General features: G+C 39.6%; 1 protein-coding gene and 1 pseudogene across 2 annotated transcripts in view; both read left to right on the top strand.

The window, feature by feature from the left end:
- The window catches only part of FBXO42 (F-box protein 42), an 88,587-nt gene that overhangs the window by 34,660 nt on the left and 35,369 nt on the right, over positions 1-18,558 (top strand). For both annotated transcript variants that reach the window (XM_069479395.1, XM_069479396.1), the window contains exons 3-4: positions 4,997-5,113; positions 13,476-13,610. In XM_069479395.1, coding sequence (XP_069335496.1) covers positions 4,997-5,113; positions 13,476-13,610 — 252 coding nt within the window. The remainder of the gene's footprint in view (positions 1-4,996; positions 5,114-13,475; positions 13,611-18,558) is intronic.
- On the top strand, positions 9,736-10,265 carry LOC138389179 (large ribosomal subunit protein uL23 pseudogene; annotated as a pseudogene).

Below are 18,558 nucleotides of genomic sequence, written 5' to 3'. Positions count from 1 at the left end.
TTTTTTCATCTTTTTCCTAATCAAGATTTCAGCCTTTAGCTAAATGTTGAGGTTGCTACCCATGATATATTTTTAATTAACAGATAGCAGTTATTTGGTTCATTGCAGCTTAGGTAGAAAGGGCCCATTTTTTGGTCTAAGATGACCAAGCCAATTGAATAATCTTTGATCAAAGCAAGGGTTGTATCAATTTGTTCTTTCCTGGTGGGAACAAGGCAGCCAGAGATTTGACAGAGAAAAACCTTTAGATCAGAATCAGTCAGTTTAAAAATATTTGCCTTGCATGAAGGTGGTTTTCATGGGGAGGAGGGGTGGTTCTCCTTGCCAACTCCCAAAGCCACCTGGAGGACTAAGGGCTAGCTGTGTTGAAATTGTTTGGTGGGCCTTGTGCTCATTCGATCACAACTGGTAATACTGGTAGACACAGCCTGCTTCTGATACCTGAGTTAATGGTCTCTTCAGGAGAGAATAGCTCCCTACACTGTAGAAATACATTGTTTCACCTCTAAAATAAAGATGGGAAAATCACAGGTGAGGGACTGTGAACTAATCAAGTATATGAATTTATCCTTACGTTTTATTTGGCAGTCTTATCTTTTATTTTTTTTTTAAGAGAGAGGAACCCTAACCTAGTATTCACAGTCTTGGATCTTTTGGCAGAAATTATTGCCAAGATAGTTTTGTTTGTTTGTTTTTAATTTTAAGAGACTTTATTTTTTTAGAGCAGTTCTAGGTTCACAAAATTAGGTCTACAAAATTGGGCAGAAGAAATAGAGATTTCCCATATACCCTCTATCCCCACACATGCATAGCCTCCCACAATATCAATATCCCCTATCAGAGTAGTACATATGTTATAATTGATAAATGTACATCGACACATTATTATCACCCAAAGTCCATAGTTATATTAGGTTTCACTCTTGTGTTGTACATTCTATGGATTTGGATAGATTACGTATATCCATCATTATAGTATTATACAAAGTAGCTTCACTGCAATAAAAATCCTGTGTATTCCACCTATTCATCCTTCCTTCCCTCCAGCTTCTGGCAACCACTGATCTTTTTACTGTCTCCATAGTTTTGCCTTTTCCAGAATGCCATATATTGGAATCATATCGTATATAACCTTTTCAAATTAGCTTCTTTTACTTAATTATATGCATTTAAGTTTCCTTTGACATTTTTCATGATTTGTTAGCTCATTTCTTGTTAAGTGCTGAGTAAAATTCCATTGATGTACCACAGTTTGTTTATCCATTCACCTACTGAAGGACATCTTGATTGCTTCCAGGCTTTGGCAGCTATGAATAAAGCTGCTATAAACATCCATGTACAGATTTTTGTGTGGATATAAGTTTTCAGCTCCTTTGGATACATAGCTAGGAGCACAATTGCTAGATAGTATGTTTCGTTTTGTAAGAAACTGCCAAGCTTTTTTTTTTGGAGATAGAGTCTTGCTCTGTCGCCCAGGCTAGAGTGCAGTGGTGTCCTCACAGGTTATTGCAACCTCAAACCCTTAGGCTCAAGCAATTCTCCTGCCTCAGCCTCCCGAGTAGCTGGGACTACAGGTGCGTGCCACTATACCCAGCTAATTTTTTCTTTTCTTTTTTTCTTTTTTTTTTTTGAGACAGAGTCTCACTCTGTTGCCTGGGCTAGAGTGCCGTGGCGTCAGCCTAACTCACAGCAACCTCAAACTCCTGGGCTCAAGCAATCCTTCTGCCTTGACCTCCCGAGTAGCTGGGACAACAGCCATGCACCACCATGTCCGGCTCATTTTTTCTATATATATTTTTAGTTGTCCAGCTAATTTCTTTGTATTTTTAGTAGAGATGGGCTCTCACTCTTGCTCAGGGTGGTCTCGAACTCCTGACCTCGAGCGATCCTCCCAGAGTGCTAGGATTATAGGCGTGAGCCACCACGCCCAGCCCCTCATTTTAATTTGTATTTCCCTGAATTACAAATGACATAGAGCGTGTTTTCATGTTTCTACTTGTCATCCATATATCTTCTTTGGTGAAGTGTCTGTTTAAGATCTTTGACCCATTTTTTATATCAGGTTGTTTGTTTTCTTATTATTGAGTTTTAAGAGTTCTTTGTATATTTTGGATAACAATCCTTTATTGGATATGTCTTTTGCAAATATTTCCTCCCAATCTGTGGCTTATCTTTTCATTCTTTTGACAGTATTTTTCACAAAAAGTTTTTAATTTTAATGAAGTCTGGCTTATCAATTCATTCTTTCATGGATCATGCCTTTGGTGTTGTGTTTAAAAAGTCATCCCCAAACTCCAGGTCATCTAGATTTTTTCCTGTGTTATCTTCAAGGAGGTTTATAGTTTTGCATTTTGCGTTTAGGTCTGTGATCCGTAGATCGATTTTGAGTTAATTTTTGTGAAGAATGTCTAGATTCTTTTTTTTTCATGTAGATGTTAAATTGTTTCACACCATTTGTTGAAAAAGGCTGTCTTTTCTCCATTGTATTGCCTTTGCTTCTTTGTCAAAGATCAGTGGACTGTATTTGTATGGGTCTATTTCTGGGCTTTCTATTTATGTTCACTGAACATAATACCACACTGTCAATGTGGCATTATTGACAGTACCATACTGTCTTGATTACTTTACAGCAAGTCTTGAAGTCAGTCTCTGAGTTTTTTCTTCCTGAGACTTCAGTGTTTTGTTGACTATATTGGGTTTTTTGCTTCTCTACATAAACTTTAGAAGCAGTTTGTTGATATTCACAAAATATTTTGTGATTTTAACTAGAATTACATTGAATCTATAGATCAAGTTGGGAAGAACTGACATCCTAACAATACTGATTCTTCCCATCCATGAACATGGAATTTCTCTTCATTTATTTAGTACTTTGATTTCTTTCCTCTGGGTTTTATAGTTTTCTCATATAAATTTTGTATGTATTTTGTTACATTTATACCTAAGTACTTCATTTTTTGGTGCTGATGTAAATGGTATTATGTTTTAAATTTGAGATCTACTTGTTCATTGTTGGTATATAGAAAAGTGATTGACTTTTGTGTATTAATCTTGTATCCTGCCATCTTGCTGTAACTGTTTATTAGTTCCCTGACCCAGATAGTTTTTTCTCGCAGTCATTATATATCTGTCTCTTATTCATTACTGCCTTGTGTCATTTCAACATTTGCAAATCTGTAGTACTCATTTCATCAGCATATAGCCGGCAGTGTGGTTGCTCACTAAAAATGACCATGCTTTTTAAAAATATTTCTGTCTTACCAACTGTGAGTTCAACCAAGTGAAATTTGTCATAGTAGGAGAATAGTGATCATCACAGGAAAACATGTGTAAGTACTGTCATCCTGCTTAAGGATCCACTAAGGTGGCATAAATTCAGGAATGATACATATTCTTTCAAAATGTGACATAATTGGTTGTACTCTTCATTCCAAATTTTGCTCTACTGAAATTAGTCATTGTAATGAATGTGTTAGAAAATAGATCGTTCCAGAAACATGAAGCTCTCACTTTTTAAAGTAGACTTTATTTATTTTTTAAATTTCTTTGTTTTTTTATTTTTTGTTTGTTTGTTTGTTTGTTTGTTTTTTGAGACGAATCTCTCTCTGTTGCCCAGGCTAGAGTGCCATGGCGTCAGCCTAGCTCACAGCAACCTCAAACTCCTGGGCTCCATGATTCTCCTGCCCCAGCCTCCCAAGTAGCTGGGCCTACAGCCATGTGCCACCACGCTCAGCTGTTTTTTTCTATTTTAGTAGGGATGGGGTCTCACTCTTGCTCAGGCTGGTCTTGAGCTCAAGCAATCCTCCCACCTTGGCCTTCCAGAGTGCTAAGATTACAGGTGTGAGCCACCACACTTGCCAAGTAGACTTTATTTTTAAGAAAAGTTTTAGGTTCATAGCAAAGTTAAGCATAAGGATCAGAGATTTCCCATATACTCTCTGTCCCTACACACAATAGCCTCCTGCCTACCACGTTGCCCACCAAAGGGATACATTTGTTACAAATGATGAACCTACATTGACACATCCTTATCACCCAAAGTCCTTAGTTTACATTAGGGTTCACTCTTGGTGTCCTGCATTCTATGGCTTTGGACAAATGTGTCATGACATATGTCCACCATTATAGTAAAAGCTCTCACTTTTTAAAAACTTTACTGAAGTCATGTATTCATCATTTCATAATCCATTATAAGCTGATTAATTATCTATATTTAAGATGGAGAATGGTTTATTGCGGTGGTCTAACCATAGATATTTATTGAACACCTGTTATATTTCAAATACTGTTTTGTTTTTTTTTTTTTGAGACAGAGTCTCACTCTGTTGCCCAGGCTAGAGTGAGTGCCGTGGCATCAGCCTAGCTCACAGCAACCTCAAACTCCTGAGCTCAAGCGATCCTCCTGTCTCAGCCTCCCGAGTAGCTGGGACTACAGGCATGCACCACCATGCCCGGCTAATTTTTTCTAATATATATTTTTAGCTGTCCATATAATATCTTTCTATTTTTAGTAGAGATGGGGTCTCGCTCTTGCTCAGGCTGGTCTCGAACTCCTGAGCTCAAACAATCCGCCCACCTCGGCCTCCCAGAGTGCTAGGATTATAGGCGTGAGCCACCGCGCCCGGCCTCAAATACTGTTTTATCATACTCTTTCACAAGGTGAATTACCCTCCAGCCTCCTTGCTTTGAAATCATAATACCAGTTATGATGTATCACCTCATGATATAAAGGGGACTAGAGTTATAGTATGAGCTGATTTTGTAATTTTGAGCAAGTCACTTAACCTCCCTGAACTTTGATAAAATGAAAGGATTGCATCTTCCAGTTTTGAAATTTTGCGATTCTGTTTATTTGAATGAAAATCAAAGAAATTTAGAGTTCCTCAAAGAAACCTGTATCTTATAAAAGTGACAAAACTGTTAATAGACACAGTTTTAATAATTTGATTTACAAGTTAAGTGTCCAGGTTGAGGCATTTGCTCTTTTTGTCTTCAGGAGTAGCCCACCAGTGTTATCATGGTTTCATGAAGGCTGTCCAGGAAGGAAACATTCAGTGGGAGAGCCGCACTTACCCTTACCCCGGAACTCCAATCACTCAGCGGTTCTCACACAGTAAGTATTCGCCGTGAAAGCAGATCCCACCCTGCTTGTGGTCATATTTCCAAAAACTTCTTTGAGACATGTATTTTATCTGGCTTTTTAATGAAAAGACTGTAAAATGCAACTTTATGTTTTATAACCAGAATTAGGGAAAAGTGTGAGCCTAAATATATTGTACTTTGTTAATAATAATTTTATATTCTGCTTTTTCATTTTCTCTACTCCAAAGAGTTCAGGGTGTTATGCTTAGAATTTTAAACATCTGACATTGTAGGGGGAAGACAAGGGAAAGGCATCATCCATGACGGTATTTCTGAGATCCTGCTTAGGCAGTAGCCAGACTTTAGTACTAAGTCTTATAATGACTATCTATTTTAACATAGTATATGTTCAGCAAACACAAAATTTGACTGGAGTCTCACAAAAATTTTGAAGGTGAAAGGTATTGATTATAAAATACAAATTTAAGTAGTAAAATTATAAATAAAATAATCTTAGAGGCCAGCTACCCCAGATATACTCTTGTATCTAGAGGAGAGTTCAGTAAAGAATTATAACTCATCATTGTCTTTGAGTTGGACCTGAGTAAGTCAAAGGAACAGGCCAACCTATTGCTGTGTTTTCAGTTCTCTTAAGGAGTTATTTTTACTTATGCTGTTATAAACTGCCCAGAGCAGTGGGCCTCAAAGTGTGATTCCTGGACCTCTGGGGAGGAGGGTGTCCATGAGGCCCCTTCAGGGACTCGCTGAAGTCAGAACTGGCTTTGTTTGTTTGTTTTAAACTGTGTGTGTATGTGTGTGACATTGAATAACACAGGATTACTAGAATAGTTCAGGGACTCTGCCTTGATTTATACTAAGACTCCATCCGTTTTACTCACCATTGCTTTTGTATTATTAGTGCCAATGCCAAAACTATGAAGCAGGCAAGTGTTGTTGTTATTATGTAAAAATAGTTTTGAGAGGGTCTCAAGTGTTCTGAGGAGTCCATAGACCACACTTTGAGAATCACTGAAATGGACTGTAAATGAATTCTTACTGAGAATATTTAATGAAATTATAGGAGGGTTGATATTAGGCCCAGTATTTATTATTGAGGGAGGGAGGGGTAATTTCACTTTCTTACAGATAATTGGAGTAAGAGGTAGATAAGATTTCTGCAGACTGAAACTTTTTTTTGAAACAAGTAGTTTTAGAACCTTAAGTGAAGAAAATTGAATGAATCTAGGCAAAATAGAAACCAGATTAGGAGATACTCAAGAGTGAGTAATTATCACAGCATTAGCTCAGCTTTCTTATGAGAAAGGGGAAAAATATTTTTCAGTTAACTAGCTTTTGAAATTAGTATTACCACAAAATAGAGACAATTGTTTGAAGGGGGAATAAAATGGATAGTACAATCAGTAAGCCCACAGAAGTTCAGAAGTAAGTGGATTTGGATACTTGTACATTTCTATGTGTCATTGTCTCTCTGATTGTCTCTCTCATTGTCTCTTTTGGTCAGTCTCTCATTGTTTCCTTCCATCTGTCTGTACATACTATCTGGTTTAACTGACAAACTGAAGAGACCCATTACAGGGAAAAGGACAGTTTTCAAAATAGGTTGAAAACAGGAATTCCTTCAATTTCTTTCTTTAGCTCCTTCCTCTTTCTATTATGTATTTCTCCTGTGATCTCAGTTTTCTTTCTTATCCCTATCTCATGTTGAGCTTGAGATCCACATTTTTAATTCTTTCTTTTTTTCTTTTTTTCCAAAGACAGGTCTCACTCTTGCTTAGGCTGGTCTCGAACTCCTGAGCTCAGGCGATCCTCCTGCTTTGGCCTCCCAGAGTGCTAGGATTACAGGCATGAGCCACTGCGCCTGGCCTTCTAATTCTTATATAATAGGATAATGATACACATGCTTGTTTTTGAGACAGGGTCTTGCTCTGTCAGCCAGGCTGAAGTGCAATGGTGCAATCATAGCTCACAGTAGCCTTCAACTCCTGGGCTCAAGTGACCCCCACCTCTCCCGCCTCAGCCTCCTAACCATACCCGGCTTATTTTTTTCATCTTTTAGAGATAGGGTCTTGCTATGCTGCCCAGGCCAGTCTCAAACTCCTAGTCTCAAGCATTCCTCTCACCTCAGCCTCCCAAAGTGCTAAGATTACAAGCGTGAGCCACCATGCCCAGCTCACATGTTTCATACTCAATCAGGTAAAAGTGGAACTCAGTACTTTCCCCCACATTTTCTCTTCTTCCTAATTTAGTTAATGCGATCATCATTCTCTTAATTACATGAGGTTAAAATCTTGGATTCATCTGTTTCTCTTTTGTTCAACAAGAGCCAAATCCCATTAATTCTGTTCTCTCTACAATCTCCCTCATATCTGTTTCTTTTTCCCTTACCCTAACTTATGCTCTAATCACTGCACCTTTTCTAACTCATCCCAGTGTACTCCTAAATGGTCTTCTTGCCTTTTTGTTCTGTTTTCATCCAAACCTGGACTAGACACTGTTGGCAATCTTCTCTAAAACTGGGAACAGTGCCACCTCCTAGGGCTTTTGGAAATGGGTAAGATCATTGTTTCTTGTCTTGACTGGAAAGCACTACAAGCATTTAGTAGGCAATGGCCAGGGATAGTAAATGTCCTGTGGTGAATGGGACAATCCTACACACAACAAATTGTCCTGCCCAAAATGACAAGATCCCCCATCAGGAAACACTGCACGTCTGAAACACACAATCAGCCTTTCATTCTTCCATCAAAAAGCTTGATCCTTTCTGCTGCATGTGGAAGTAAGTTTCCACTCTGCTTGGCATTTAAGGACCCAGCTTACCTTTTCAGCCTGACTCACTGCCGCATCCTCATACGGCCAGGCTTCAGCCACATGAGTGAGCCTCTTGGTTGTGCCTGAAACTTCCCTGCTTCGGGATTTTGCTTGGAAGCCCTGATTTCATTTTCCCCCACAACTTTTCTTTCTCTCTTGTTCCTTTTTCATTCCAAGACTTGTTTGCCCTTCTTAATTGACCGAAAGTGTCCTATCCTCTAAAACTCATATCAAAGCCAAAAGCCACATTCTTTACAAATTGCTATCAAATTCCCCACCATGGAGATTAAGCTCTTTTCTTTCTCTGGTTGTACTCCCCGAATACACTGTTCATACCTTCCTGCATTATTTATTACTGTTTGTCTTTTGCCAATATTATCTCTGTGAGAGACTGCATGCAAAAAAGAAAGAAGTTTGGACTTGGGAAACAAGTTTCTTAGCTCCTCTGACCCACAATTTCTTCTTCTGTAAAATGTGTATGACAAATTCTATTTATGCCACAGGTTTGCTGAGAAATGTAATTGAGGAAACACTTGTAAAATGTGTTTTAAGCTATAAAGGGGTGATGATGATGTCTCCTTCACAAGATTGTTGTCTCCATGTCTTAGAGGTACCATTCACAGCACCTCATTCATAGTTGATATCTAATAAATTTGATGTCAATAAATTTTGATATCTAATAAGTTTTTTGGACTTCAGTGCAACAAAGATATGCACAGTACAACATCTTTTCTATATAAAAGTCTGGGACAAAAAAAGGCAGGTATAGTAAAAAGGCCAATTCTCCTAGCTGCTTTTTTTTTTTTTTTTTTTTTTTTTTGAGACAGAGTCTCGCTCTGTTGCCTGGGCTAGAGTGCCGTGGCGTCAGCCTAGCTCACAGCAACCTCAAACTCCTGGGCTCAAGCAATCCTACTGCCTCAGCCTCCCGAGTAGCTGGGACTACAGGCATGCGCCACCATGCCCGGCTAATTTTTTCTCTATATATTTTTAGTTGGCCAGATAATTTCTTTCTATTTTTAGTAGAGACGGGGGTCTCGCTCTTGCTCAGGCTGGTCTCGAACTCCTGAGCTCCAGCGATCCATCCGCCTCGGCCTCCCAGAGTGCTAGGATTACAGGCGTGAGCCACCGCGCCCGGCCTCCTAGCTTTTTGATGTGTGCATGGCTAATCATGCAAGGCTTGATTACTGTAGGATATCCTTTTCAGATTGTTGTAGGGGTCTGTTGAGTCCCCAACATCATGCTTTGAAAAACTTTTTAGTGTTTAGGCTTCAAATATGGTCAGGCAGTTCCATACACAAGCTGATTGTGCTCCTGCAGGAGCCAGCAGGCCCAGATTGGATAATCACTCCTGCTTATTCCATAGTTATGTAATTACAGACCTTATCAAATATGTTCTGGCTTGTAGATGTGAGGCACATGACAGCATAGTCTCTTTAAGCATGGGATAAATGCCTTAGGATCTTTCCCTGGAGACAAGTGAGAAAACAAAAGAGAATTTAACATCTGAAAGTGCTAAAGTGGGAGTGTTCTATTCATTCAGGGAACATTTATTGAATGCTCCATGCACCATGGAAAATATGAAACTACTGGAAGATCTTGCAATTGAGATAATTACAGTATAGTAGAGAAGTATTCAGAACTGTGAAGAACTGTTTGCTTGCTATGTGTGTAATTAAATTGTGAATATTTTACTTGTATTTGAACAGGGATTATTAGACATTAACTTGAGATATGTATCTTGTAATAGTTGTTCATGGAGCATTTAAACCCATTTCAGAAAATCTGAAGAGGTTTAGCAATTAAAATAAACATTCTCGCCTTTTCATAAGATGGCGCCGAAAGCGAAGAAGGAAGCTCCTGCCCCTCCCAAAGCCGAAGCCAAAGCAAAGGCTTTGAAGGCCAAGAAGGCAGTGCTAAAAGGCATCCACAGCCACAAAAAAAAGAAGATCCGTACATCACCCACCTTCCGGCGGCCAAAGACACTGAGGCTCCGGAGGCAGCCCAAATATCCTCGGAAGAGCGCCCCCAGGAGAAACAAGCTTGATCACTATGCCATCATCAAGTTCCCCTTGACCACTGAGTCTGCCATGAAGAAGATAGAAGACAACAACACACTTGTGTTCATTGTGGATGTCAAAGCCAATAAGCACCAGATCAAACAGGCTGTGAAGAAGCTCTATGACATTGATGTGGCCAAGGTCAACACCCTGATCAGGCCTGATGGAGAGAAGAAGGCATATGTTCGACTGGCTCCCGATTACGATGCTTTGGACGTTGCCAACAAAATTGGGATCATCTAAACCAAGTCCAACTGGCCAATTTGCCAATTCTAAATATATTATCTTTTCACCTTAAAAAAAAAAAATAAAAAAAATAAAATAAACATTCTCAATATTATTTCTTAGCCCAGTATTCATACTGTACTATGAGCTGTAACTTTTAGCACATTCCAATGGTCTAGATGTTATGAGAGTAAAATGTTCTATTTGGGTAGAGAACTTGGGAAAAGGGAAATGACTACTTGAGCACTGGAAATTGTTCAAATTCTTAATTTTTCCTAAAAAGCTTATTTGAACTTGTTGGGTCTGCCTCCCCACTCCCACTAAGATCAATATATAGGTGTCTTAAACAAAAACAGGCAATACACAGAGCTGAATAGGATGCTTAAAATAGTTGATTGTATTATTGATAGTTATTTTCTCATTCCATTATATGTTAGTTCTAAACATAGCTGCCTACATTGACTCCCTTCCTCTCCTAACTTGATAATTGACTGCAGTCATTGAAAGTACAGTAGTATGTGAAAACTTGCCATTTTAGTTACACTAGCTTTGCATACTTTGGGCTGTGCCTTCCTCTTCCAGAAACCTTTGTTTGCTCAAAGAGAAGCAGGAAAATGCCAATTGCCCTATTTTAGTATAGGATTAAAATACATGTGGTAAGGATCTCATGGGGCCCAGCTGCTGGCTGGCTGGCTTTTCAATCCAAATAGAGAAGAAAAATGTTTGCTACCTCTTTGAAAAAATAGAGGCACTATGCTCTTGCTACACCAAGGAGGCAGCTGCCAAGAGTTTATGAGGAACAGGAAAACATAAACGAGCCCTTGACTCCTTTAGTTATGAAATCATGGATTTGTTTTATTAAACATTGTTATAATGAATACTCATTGAGGTTTCAGAAGCCATAGGACATTGCTAATTTCTGTTCTGGAGGTCTGGAATGTCAAGTGAGAAGACGGTTCTTTCATTCCTATCACCAGTTGGCACAGTTCAAAATCCCCCGTTTGTCGGGATTGCTAGATCAGGATAGGTCTAAAGAGAACCAAGATATCTGGAGTTGAGCCCCTTTAGTGGAGATTAAAATGTGGCTCCAGTAATTGTCCTTTTGTTCATCTAATGTTCTCTAATTTGATCCTTTGTTATTTTCAGTTCTTAGCAAATCTGAAACATGAGCAATGAACTTTCATTGGACTTCTTAATAGACTTTCTTGTTGGGATGTGGATTAAAAAACTGATTGAGGTATAGATTAGAAATTATTTTTAAAGGCAAAGAGAGTCAGTGGAAAGTGTAAAACCATTTAAATCCTCATACTTCCGTATACTATTGTAGTGTTTTTGAGCTCTGGGAATATAGAAAATATTTTGCAAGTGTGAGCCTATTGATGATTAGATGGCATTTCATTTCTTCACATCTGTTTTCCCTAATTTCTTTGGTAATTTGAAAAGCCTGCAGCTCCATTATTGCACATTATCAGAGGTCAGATAATTTAGATTTACTCCTTCTACTGACTGAGATTACTGGGTTTAAGTGGCTAAACACACGGCTTTTGTTACCTCTTAACTCACCCAGTTTTCTGACTTAGACTGCCTATTGTAGAGTCCCAAGGGACTAACAGGTGGGCTGAGTTAAGAAAAACAGGAGCGTTATTTCCAGGGCAAGGATATATTACTTAGGTGATTATAGCAGTGGCATTGGTTGAGTCAATAGTAGTAACATTTCCCCTTTTCTGAGCTTGACTAAGTAGTGCCAGAGTTCAGAAGAGATCTTAAAAATAGTGGTGTGCTAAACTGAACGAGACCTACAAATAAGCTGGATGAACATGCACTAGTGCATTGAGTCTCTGAATTTCTTTTCCCTTTCCCCTTCCATTTTTTTTTTTTTTTAAAGTGCAGTGGCTCCATGCCTCTTGCATTCAAAGAAAGAAAGAAAAAGAAAAGAAAGAGTGCAGTGGGATCATCATATGTCACTGTAACCTCCAACCTCCAACTGCTCAAGTGATCCTCTTGCCTCAGCCTCCCGAGTAGCTGGGACTACAGGCATACGCCACCATGCCTGGCTAATTTTTCTATTTTTTGTAGAGACAGGGTTTCACTCTTGCTCAGGCTGGTCTCAAACTCCTGGCATCAAGCAGTCCCTCCCATCTCAGCCTCCCAAAGCCTGTAATCCTACAGGCATGAGCCACCATGCCTGACCTCCCCTTCCTTTTACATGATGCTAAACTGTTAGTTCCATATGAACATTGAGAGATCTTTTTTCCCCTCTGGCATGCACGAAATGGATAGCAAAGAAAGCTCTGCTTGGGCCTCTTCCTTAAATCCAATATGGTAAATGCAAGACTGTAAGGAGTGTGGTTATCTTTTCCGAAGGATAGAGACTACAAGGTCACAGAACTCGTGCCTCTTGCCTAGACTGTCTTTGGTCTTTCTGATTTTGGGGGATCAACCCCTTCCACAGTCATTATCTCTTTTTCTTAGGCATGGTGCCTGGCGATGTGTATATAATCATCTAATCAAAAAGGCTCTTCTCAGAGACCTTCGTATTAATTTTATTTCTCTGGTTTTCTAGTCAGTATCAATCAGCCTTCCTTGGTAGCTTTTGGATATACCTATGGACTTACTGACTTCCATGCCTTTTCCCTCTGTTGCTTTGGGACCAGTCCAAGACCATACTACTTCTGAATTTCCCTGGCTGCCCTTTGGAATTCATAAAAACTGTATTGCTTCAGTCACATTGGTCTTTATGTGTGGTTACTTCGTGCCATTGATTAAAACTGTTTTTGGTCATTGTGTTTCATACAAAGATTTGTTTATTGATTTGTGCTTCAGATTTCATTTGAAACAAAAACAATAAGAGGAGGACTGGAGGAGAAAATAGGAGGACAGAGTGCATCTGTTAACACTGTCTTTACCTGGCCTTAAAGGATAATGATGCAGATTTAGATTAATTATGTAGCTGTGCTCAAATTTCACTCATTGAGCACCCTTAATATGAACTTTTGGATGTTCTTGCTGGAATTGTACTATCTTACTTAATGACATCATTGTCAGTTTGCTTAGTGTGCTCAGAAATAAAATTTTCATAGCTTTTCTCTGGCCTTGTTTTAAAGGATAATGTGATATTGACCAACCTGAAGACAAGAGGCTGGTTATAGAAATTTGGTACTTAGTAACAAAGTTGCTGAATGTTTGCAATAATTCAGCTCTGAAAAATATGGGCTGTGGTTAATATGTTGGAAGGGCCCTCAAAATTAAACAGCAGTTATTCATTTATTGTTTTCTTTCTAGGTGCATGCTATTATGATGCTAATCAGTCTATGTATGTGTTTGGAGGCTGTACTCAGAGCAGCTGCAATGCTGCCTTCAATGACCTCTGGAGACTTGACCTAAATAGCAAAGAGTGGATCCGACCTTTGGCTTCAGGTAAGAGATGAAATGCTGATCTTTGCCTTCTTACCAGATAATTCCCTTGGCATGGAAACTCTACCTGATCCTTTTTGGTGTTGGTCTCCAGGGTAAGTTACTGAGGCCCCAGGTCCTTTGTCAAAATAGCTGTATAAATGAAACGAGTAATATGCTTGTCTAAGTCTTTGAAATTTTTTTTAACAAAGTATACTTTATCATTAGTATTGGTGCTCTGCCAAAATTGCTATACTACTGTGTGAATTCATTTGCATGGTTTTCTCAAGTACTTGTACAGGTATGATACGCTGTTTGGTATGAGGTTGAAGTGAGAGCAGAAACACAGAGTCATGAGAACTGTGGTTGACTGACAGAAGTTATTGTCCCAGGGCTAAGGCAGTATCTTTTGTTATTGCCAGCTCAGATATTTGGGGAGTGTATGGGACATGCCTCTGCTAGTAACTCTTAACAGCTCGGGGGTGTGGGAAGATTCCACGGTAGGTACATTCCTGCACAGTCCCACTATACCAGAAATCTGGCAAAAAGAAACTAGATTGTTTTCTTCTTTTTGACCTGACTTTTCCTGAGGGAAAAAAATAAAATCACAATTGTTTTTGCAATCATGAGATGGGACAATTCGAAGAGGCACAGTTATAAGATTGCAGGGGCTGGTATGATAGAGAAATAGAGTCCACTGTATATAAAGAATTCAGCTAGATTTGTTGGCAGGGTTTTCCCAAAACATTCTTCATTTGGCTTTTCAAGGTGAGAGCTCAGTCTTAGGACTAAGGAGACTTGGGTTTTCCTGGGACAGGTTCCTTACTTATTTAGGTCTTACCTTACTTAGATTACTAGTTGGAAGACAACATGGCATATTAGAAAGGGCACTGGACTAAGTAGTGAGGAGACATGAGTTTCATTTCCTGGCATAATCACCAGTTCTCTATATAACTATGAACAAGTTACTGCACCTCCCTGGGAGAAATGTGGAGTAGGACTAGACGATTCTATTTTTAAATGGGCTGAGAAAGCTAGTTTATGTTTCCCTCTGTTTATATAACCTCTACTGTGAATGTATAGGCCAGGGTCTTAAAGCTACTTATGAGAAGAATCTCTTGTTCTTATGCCTGCAATAGGCAAATATAGGAGGAGCAAACTGACAGTGGATACTCACGGATGTGGCTGGGTTTTCTGTTGATGAAATTCTTTATGAAAATTATTGAAGGCTGGGCATGGTGGCTCATGCCTATAATCCTAGCACTTTGGGAGGCTGAGGCAGGAGAATCACTTGAGGCCAGGAGTTCAAGACCAGCCCAAGCAATACATTAAGACTGGTCTCTACAAAGAAATAGAAAAATTAGCCAGGCATGGTGGTGCATGCCTGTATTCCTAGCTACTTGGGAGGCTGAGGCAGGCAGATCACATGAGCCCAGGAGTTTCAGGTTGCAGTGAGCTATGATGACGCCACTCCACTCTAGCCTAGGCAACAGAGTGAGACCTTGTCTCAAAAAGAAAAAATTGAAAACAAAATGGTAATCTTATAAAAAGTTTGAAGGTTAGTACTGTGTTAGGACCTTCAGAATTTTGTACTTTAGAGGGTCTCCTTTTCTAGCCCTTTGTTCCTTGTTATAGTTAGTGCATTATTGGTTTATATTTGGAGTCACAGATCCTAAAATGTAAAAGGTCTTCTCAGTTCAAACATCCTATTGTCACTGTACTTGGTATTTTGTCCAGGACCCATTTCAGAGCAGCTTTGATTGTTCCAATCACAAAATATGAATACTGGCTTTCTCTGTTTTATAACCAAGCTTTATGCCTTTGATAATTTGGCATGGGTGTTGCTGTCTCTTGGGAAAGTGGGGCTCTGGCTTTGGGACCTTCATAGCCTGCTGCCAGCCACTTTGCTTATTTCTCCCTGTAAGATGGACATGAGATTTTTTTTTTTTTTTTTAAACCACCATGTGTAAAAACTATGCTTTAAAATCCCCAAGGTAGAAATTTAGAGAAATAACTGGTTTGGTAATTTAGGTTCTCTAAAGAATCTGAATTTTTAAAAAATAGAACATTTAGATTGTTCCCTTTGATAAAACATATAAACTCCTGAATGTTTACAGTAATTTTCTAACAGAGCATCTCAAAGAATCTAGTTACTGCCTCGGCCTAATCTACTATTAGAACCTAGTTTTAGAGGAAGGAAAAACTGAGCTTTTTGAAATGTCTACTTTAAAAAAACAATAGTTTAATAAAGAGCCCTATGAGCTTCCCATTTAGGCAGAAATCCCATGGGAAGATTCCCTGAGGAAATGTTTCTGTATGCTGTCATGAGTCCCAACCAAAATCACTTCCTAACTGAAACATCTGTGAGTCTTTCTGAACAAAACACAGTTGTTCATGTGTCTTGGTGTGTCTGACTCATCCATTTTAGTGCATTGAACCGGGTAGGTTGGAGGGTGGCCTGAGGGAGAGGGTGCTATGCACCTCCTTTTAGTGTCAGTTGTGAGGGTGATCTTCAGCATTCAAATACGTGCTAGCAGTGATAGTAGCTTTGAGAGTGTTTAAGTCTTCACAAGTGTAGCTGTTGGAGAAGGAAGAGTATGAAGCAAGCAATGGAGCACTTTCTGGTTGGGAGCAGAGAGTCTTGATAGAAAATGCTCCTGCATCATGTCCTGTTACGTGTGTATTTGGTTATACTGCAAATGAGCATAAGCATTCTCATTTTGGTTGGAGTCTTAGTCAGCTCAGGCTGTCATAACGAATATCACAACAGAAATTTATTTCTCCCAGTTCTGGAGGCTGGAAGTCTGAGATGAGAGTGCCAGTGTGGTTGGGTTCTGGTGAGGTCTCTCTTCCTGGCTTGCAGATGGCTACCTTCTCATTGTGTCCTCACATGGCAGAGAGACAACTCTGGTATCTCTTCCACTTCTTACAAAGGAATTGATCCCATCATGGGGGCCTCATTTGCATGACCTCAGCTAAACCTGATTCTTCCTCAAAAGTCCCATCTCCAAATACCATCACATTGAGGGTTAGGGCTTCAACCTATGAATTTGGGGAGGACACAGTTCAGTCTGTACCAGTTGGAATTAATGTGATTTGCCATTGAAAGCTCGTCTTTAGTTCCTTTCAGAATGATAGAAGGTGCTCCATCTGGAGGTAGGGTGGTGATGACAGATCTAACAGCTGAAAGCAGCTAGTACTTCTCAGACATTTCCAGTGAAGTACCTCCTTCTCCCTTTTCACCTGCTCTGGTGCCCCTACCCTCATGGAGCTTATATTGAAATGAAGAAGAAACAAAAAACAAGTAAGCAAATTGTTAGAAATTATGAAGGAAACAAACAAGGAATAAAATATAGAAAAAGAAGCAAAGAGCTACTCTAAATAGGAGACTTTTTTTTTTTGCTGAGACCTAAAGGATGAAGAATGGAGGGAAGGGAGAACAGCATGTGCAAAGACCCTGGGGCGGCAAAGGACATGTTGGAGGAGTTGAAAGCAGACCTTTGTGGATATGGCATAATGAGCAAGGGGGCTGGTGGCACAGATGGAGTTGAGATGTAGACAGGAGCCAGCCCATTCACAGGCCAAGGTAGGGATTCAGAAACCTTTGAGATTTTAAGGTGCATTGATCCAATTTACATTTTGAAGAACATTTTGCAACTATTTAGGAAATGAAGGAAGGCAAGAAAGTAAAGCAGAACAGATGGGAGGCTACCAAAATTGACAAGACTTCCCGATGACTTGAATAGGGGAGGGTGAGAGGGCCAATCAAGGAGACTTAAGGTCCAGGCTTGTACAGCTAGATAGATGGTGGGACCATTTGCTGAAGTGGAGAAGAAATATTTGGGAGAAGTTTAGTTTTTGATCCCTATTAAACATTTAAACGGTGGTATCAAATAATTAGATGTTATGAGGGTTTGGCATTTAAAATAGAGGGCTTTAGGCCAGGCGCAGTGACTCATGCCTTTAATCCTAGCACTCTGGGAGGCTGAGGTGGGTGGATCGTTTGAGCTCAGGAGTTTGAGACCAGCCTGAGCAAGAGTGAGACCCCCCCTCTCTACTAAAAATAGAAAGAAATTAGCTGGACAGCTAAAAATATAAATAGAAAAAAATTAGCCGGGTATGGTGGCGCATGCCTGTAGTCCCAGCTACTCGGGAGGCTGAGGCAGAAGGATTCCTTGAGCCCAGGAGTTTGAGATTGCTGTGAGCTTGACACCACGGCGCTCTAGCCCAGGCAACAGAGTGAGACTCTGTCTCAAAAAAAAAAAATAGAGGGCTTGACTTCTGTTAAATGACAGCACAGTGTTCCTTATGTTCAGTTAAATTCTTTGCTCAGCTTTCATTTGTTCACATAACAAATATTTATGGATTTGTTCTAGATGCCAGGGATATGCGGGTCAATAACGGACAAAAATCCCAGCCCTAATGGAGAATACATGAATACATTCAAATGAGGGGAAAATGACAAACACGTAGTATGTTAGATAAAAAGTGCTATTGAAGAAAAGCTATAGCATGGCTAGGGGGATTGTAACAAGAGGGACCAGGGAGAAGGTAACATTAGAATGAAGACTTGATGGATATAAGGAGTAAGCTGTTTGAATATCTAAGGAAAGAACATTTTAAACAGGATAACCAGTGAAAGGCCCAGGTGGGGGCGTGCTTGGGATAGTCAAGGGATAATGAGGAATCCACTGTGGCTGGGGCAGAATAAACAAAGGAGAGGAGGTTGGACACATAATGATGGGGGAGTATGATATATGTAGGGCTTTCTGGCTGTTGTGATACATCATATTTGTAGGACTTTGTCACATTCTTTGAGTCAAACGGCTAGTTGTTTAGGTTTCTCAGAAGAGACTGTGTAAGAAGGCAAGTACGGAAGCAAGGAGGCCAGTTAAGAGTCGGTAGCAATAATCTAGGCCAAATGTGGGTGGGTAACAAAAGATTAGAACTGAATAGATTTGATAGAGCCAAA

The sequence above is a fragment of the Eulemur rufifrons genome, chromosome 8 (assembly GCF_041146395.1).
Source record: "Eulemur rufifrons isolate Redbay chromosome 8, OSU_ERuf_1, whole genome shotgun sequence".
Lineage (NCBI taxonomy): Eukaryota > Metazoa > Chordata > Mammalia > Primates > Lemuridae > Eulemur > Eulemur rufifrons.
Note: the sequence above shows the minus strand (reverse complement) of the source record. Positions and strands in the feature narration are given on the sequence as shown.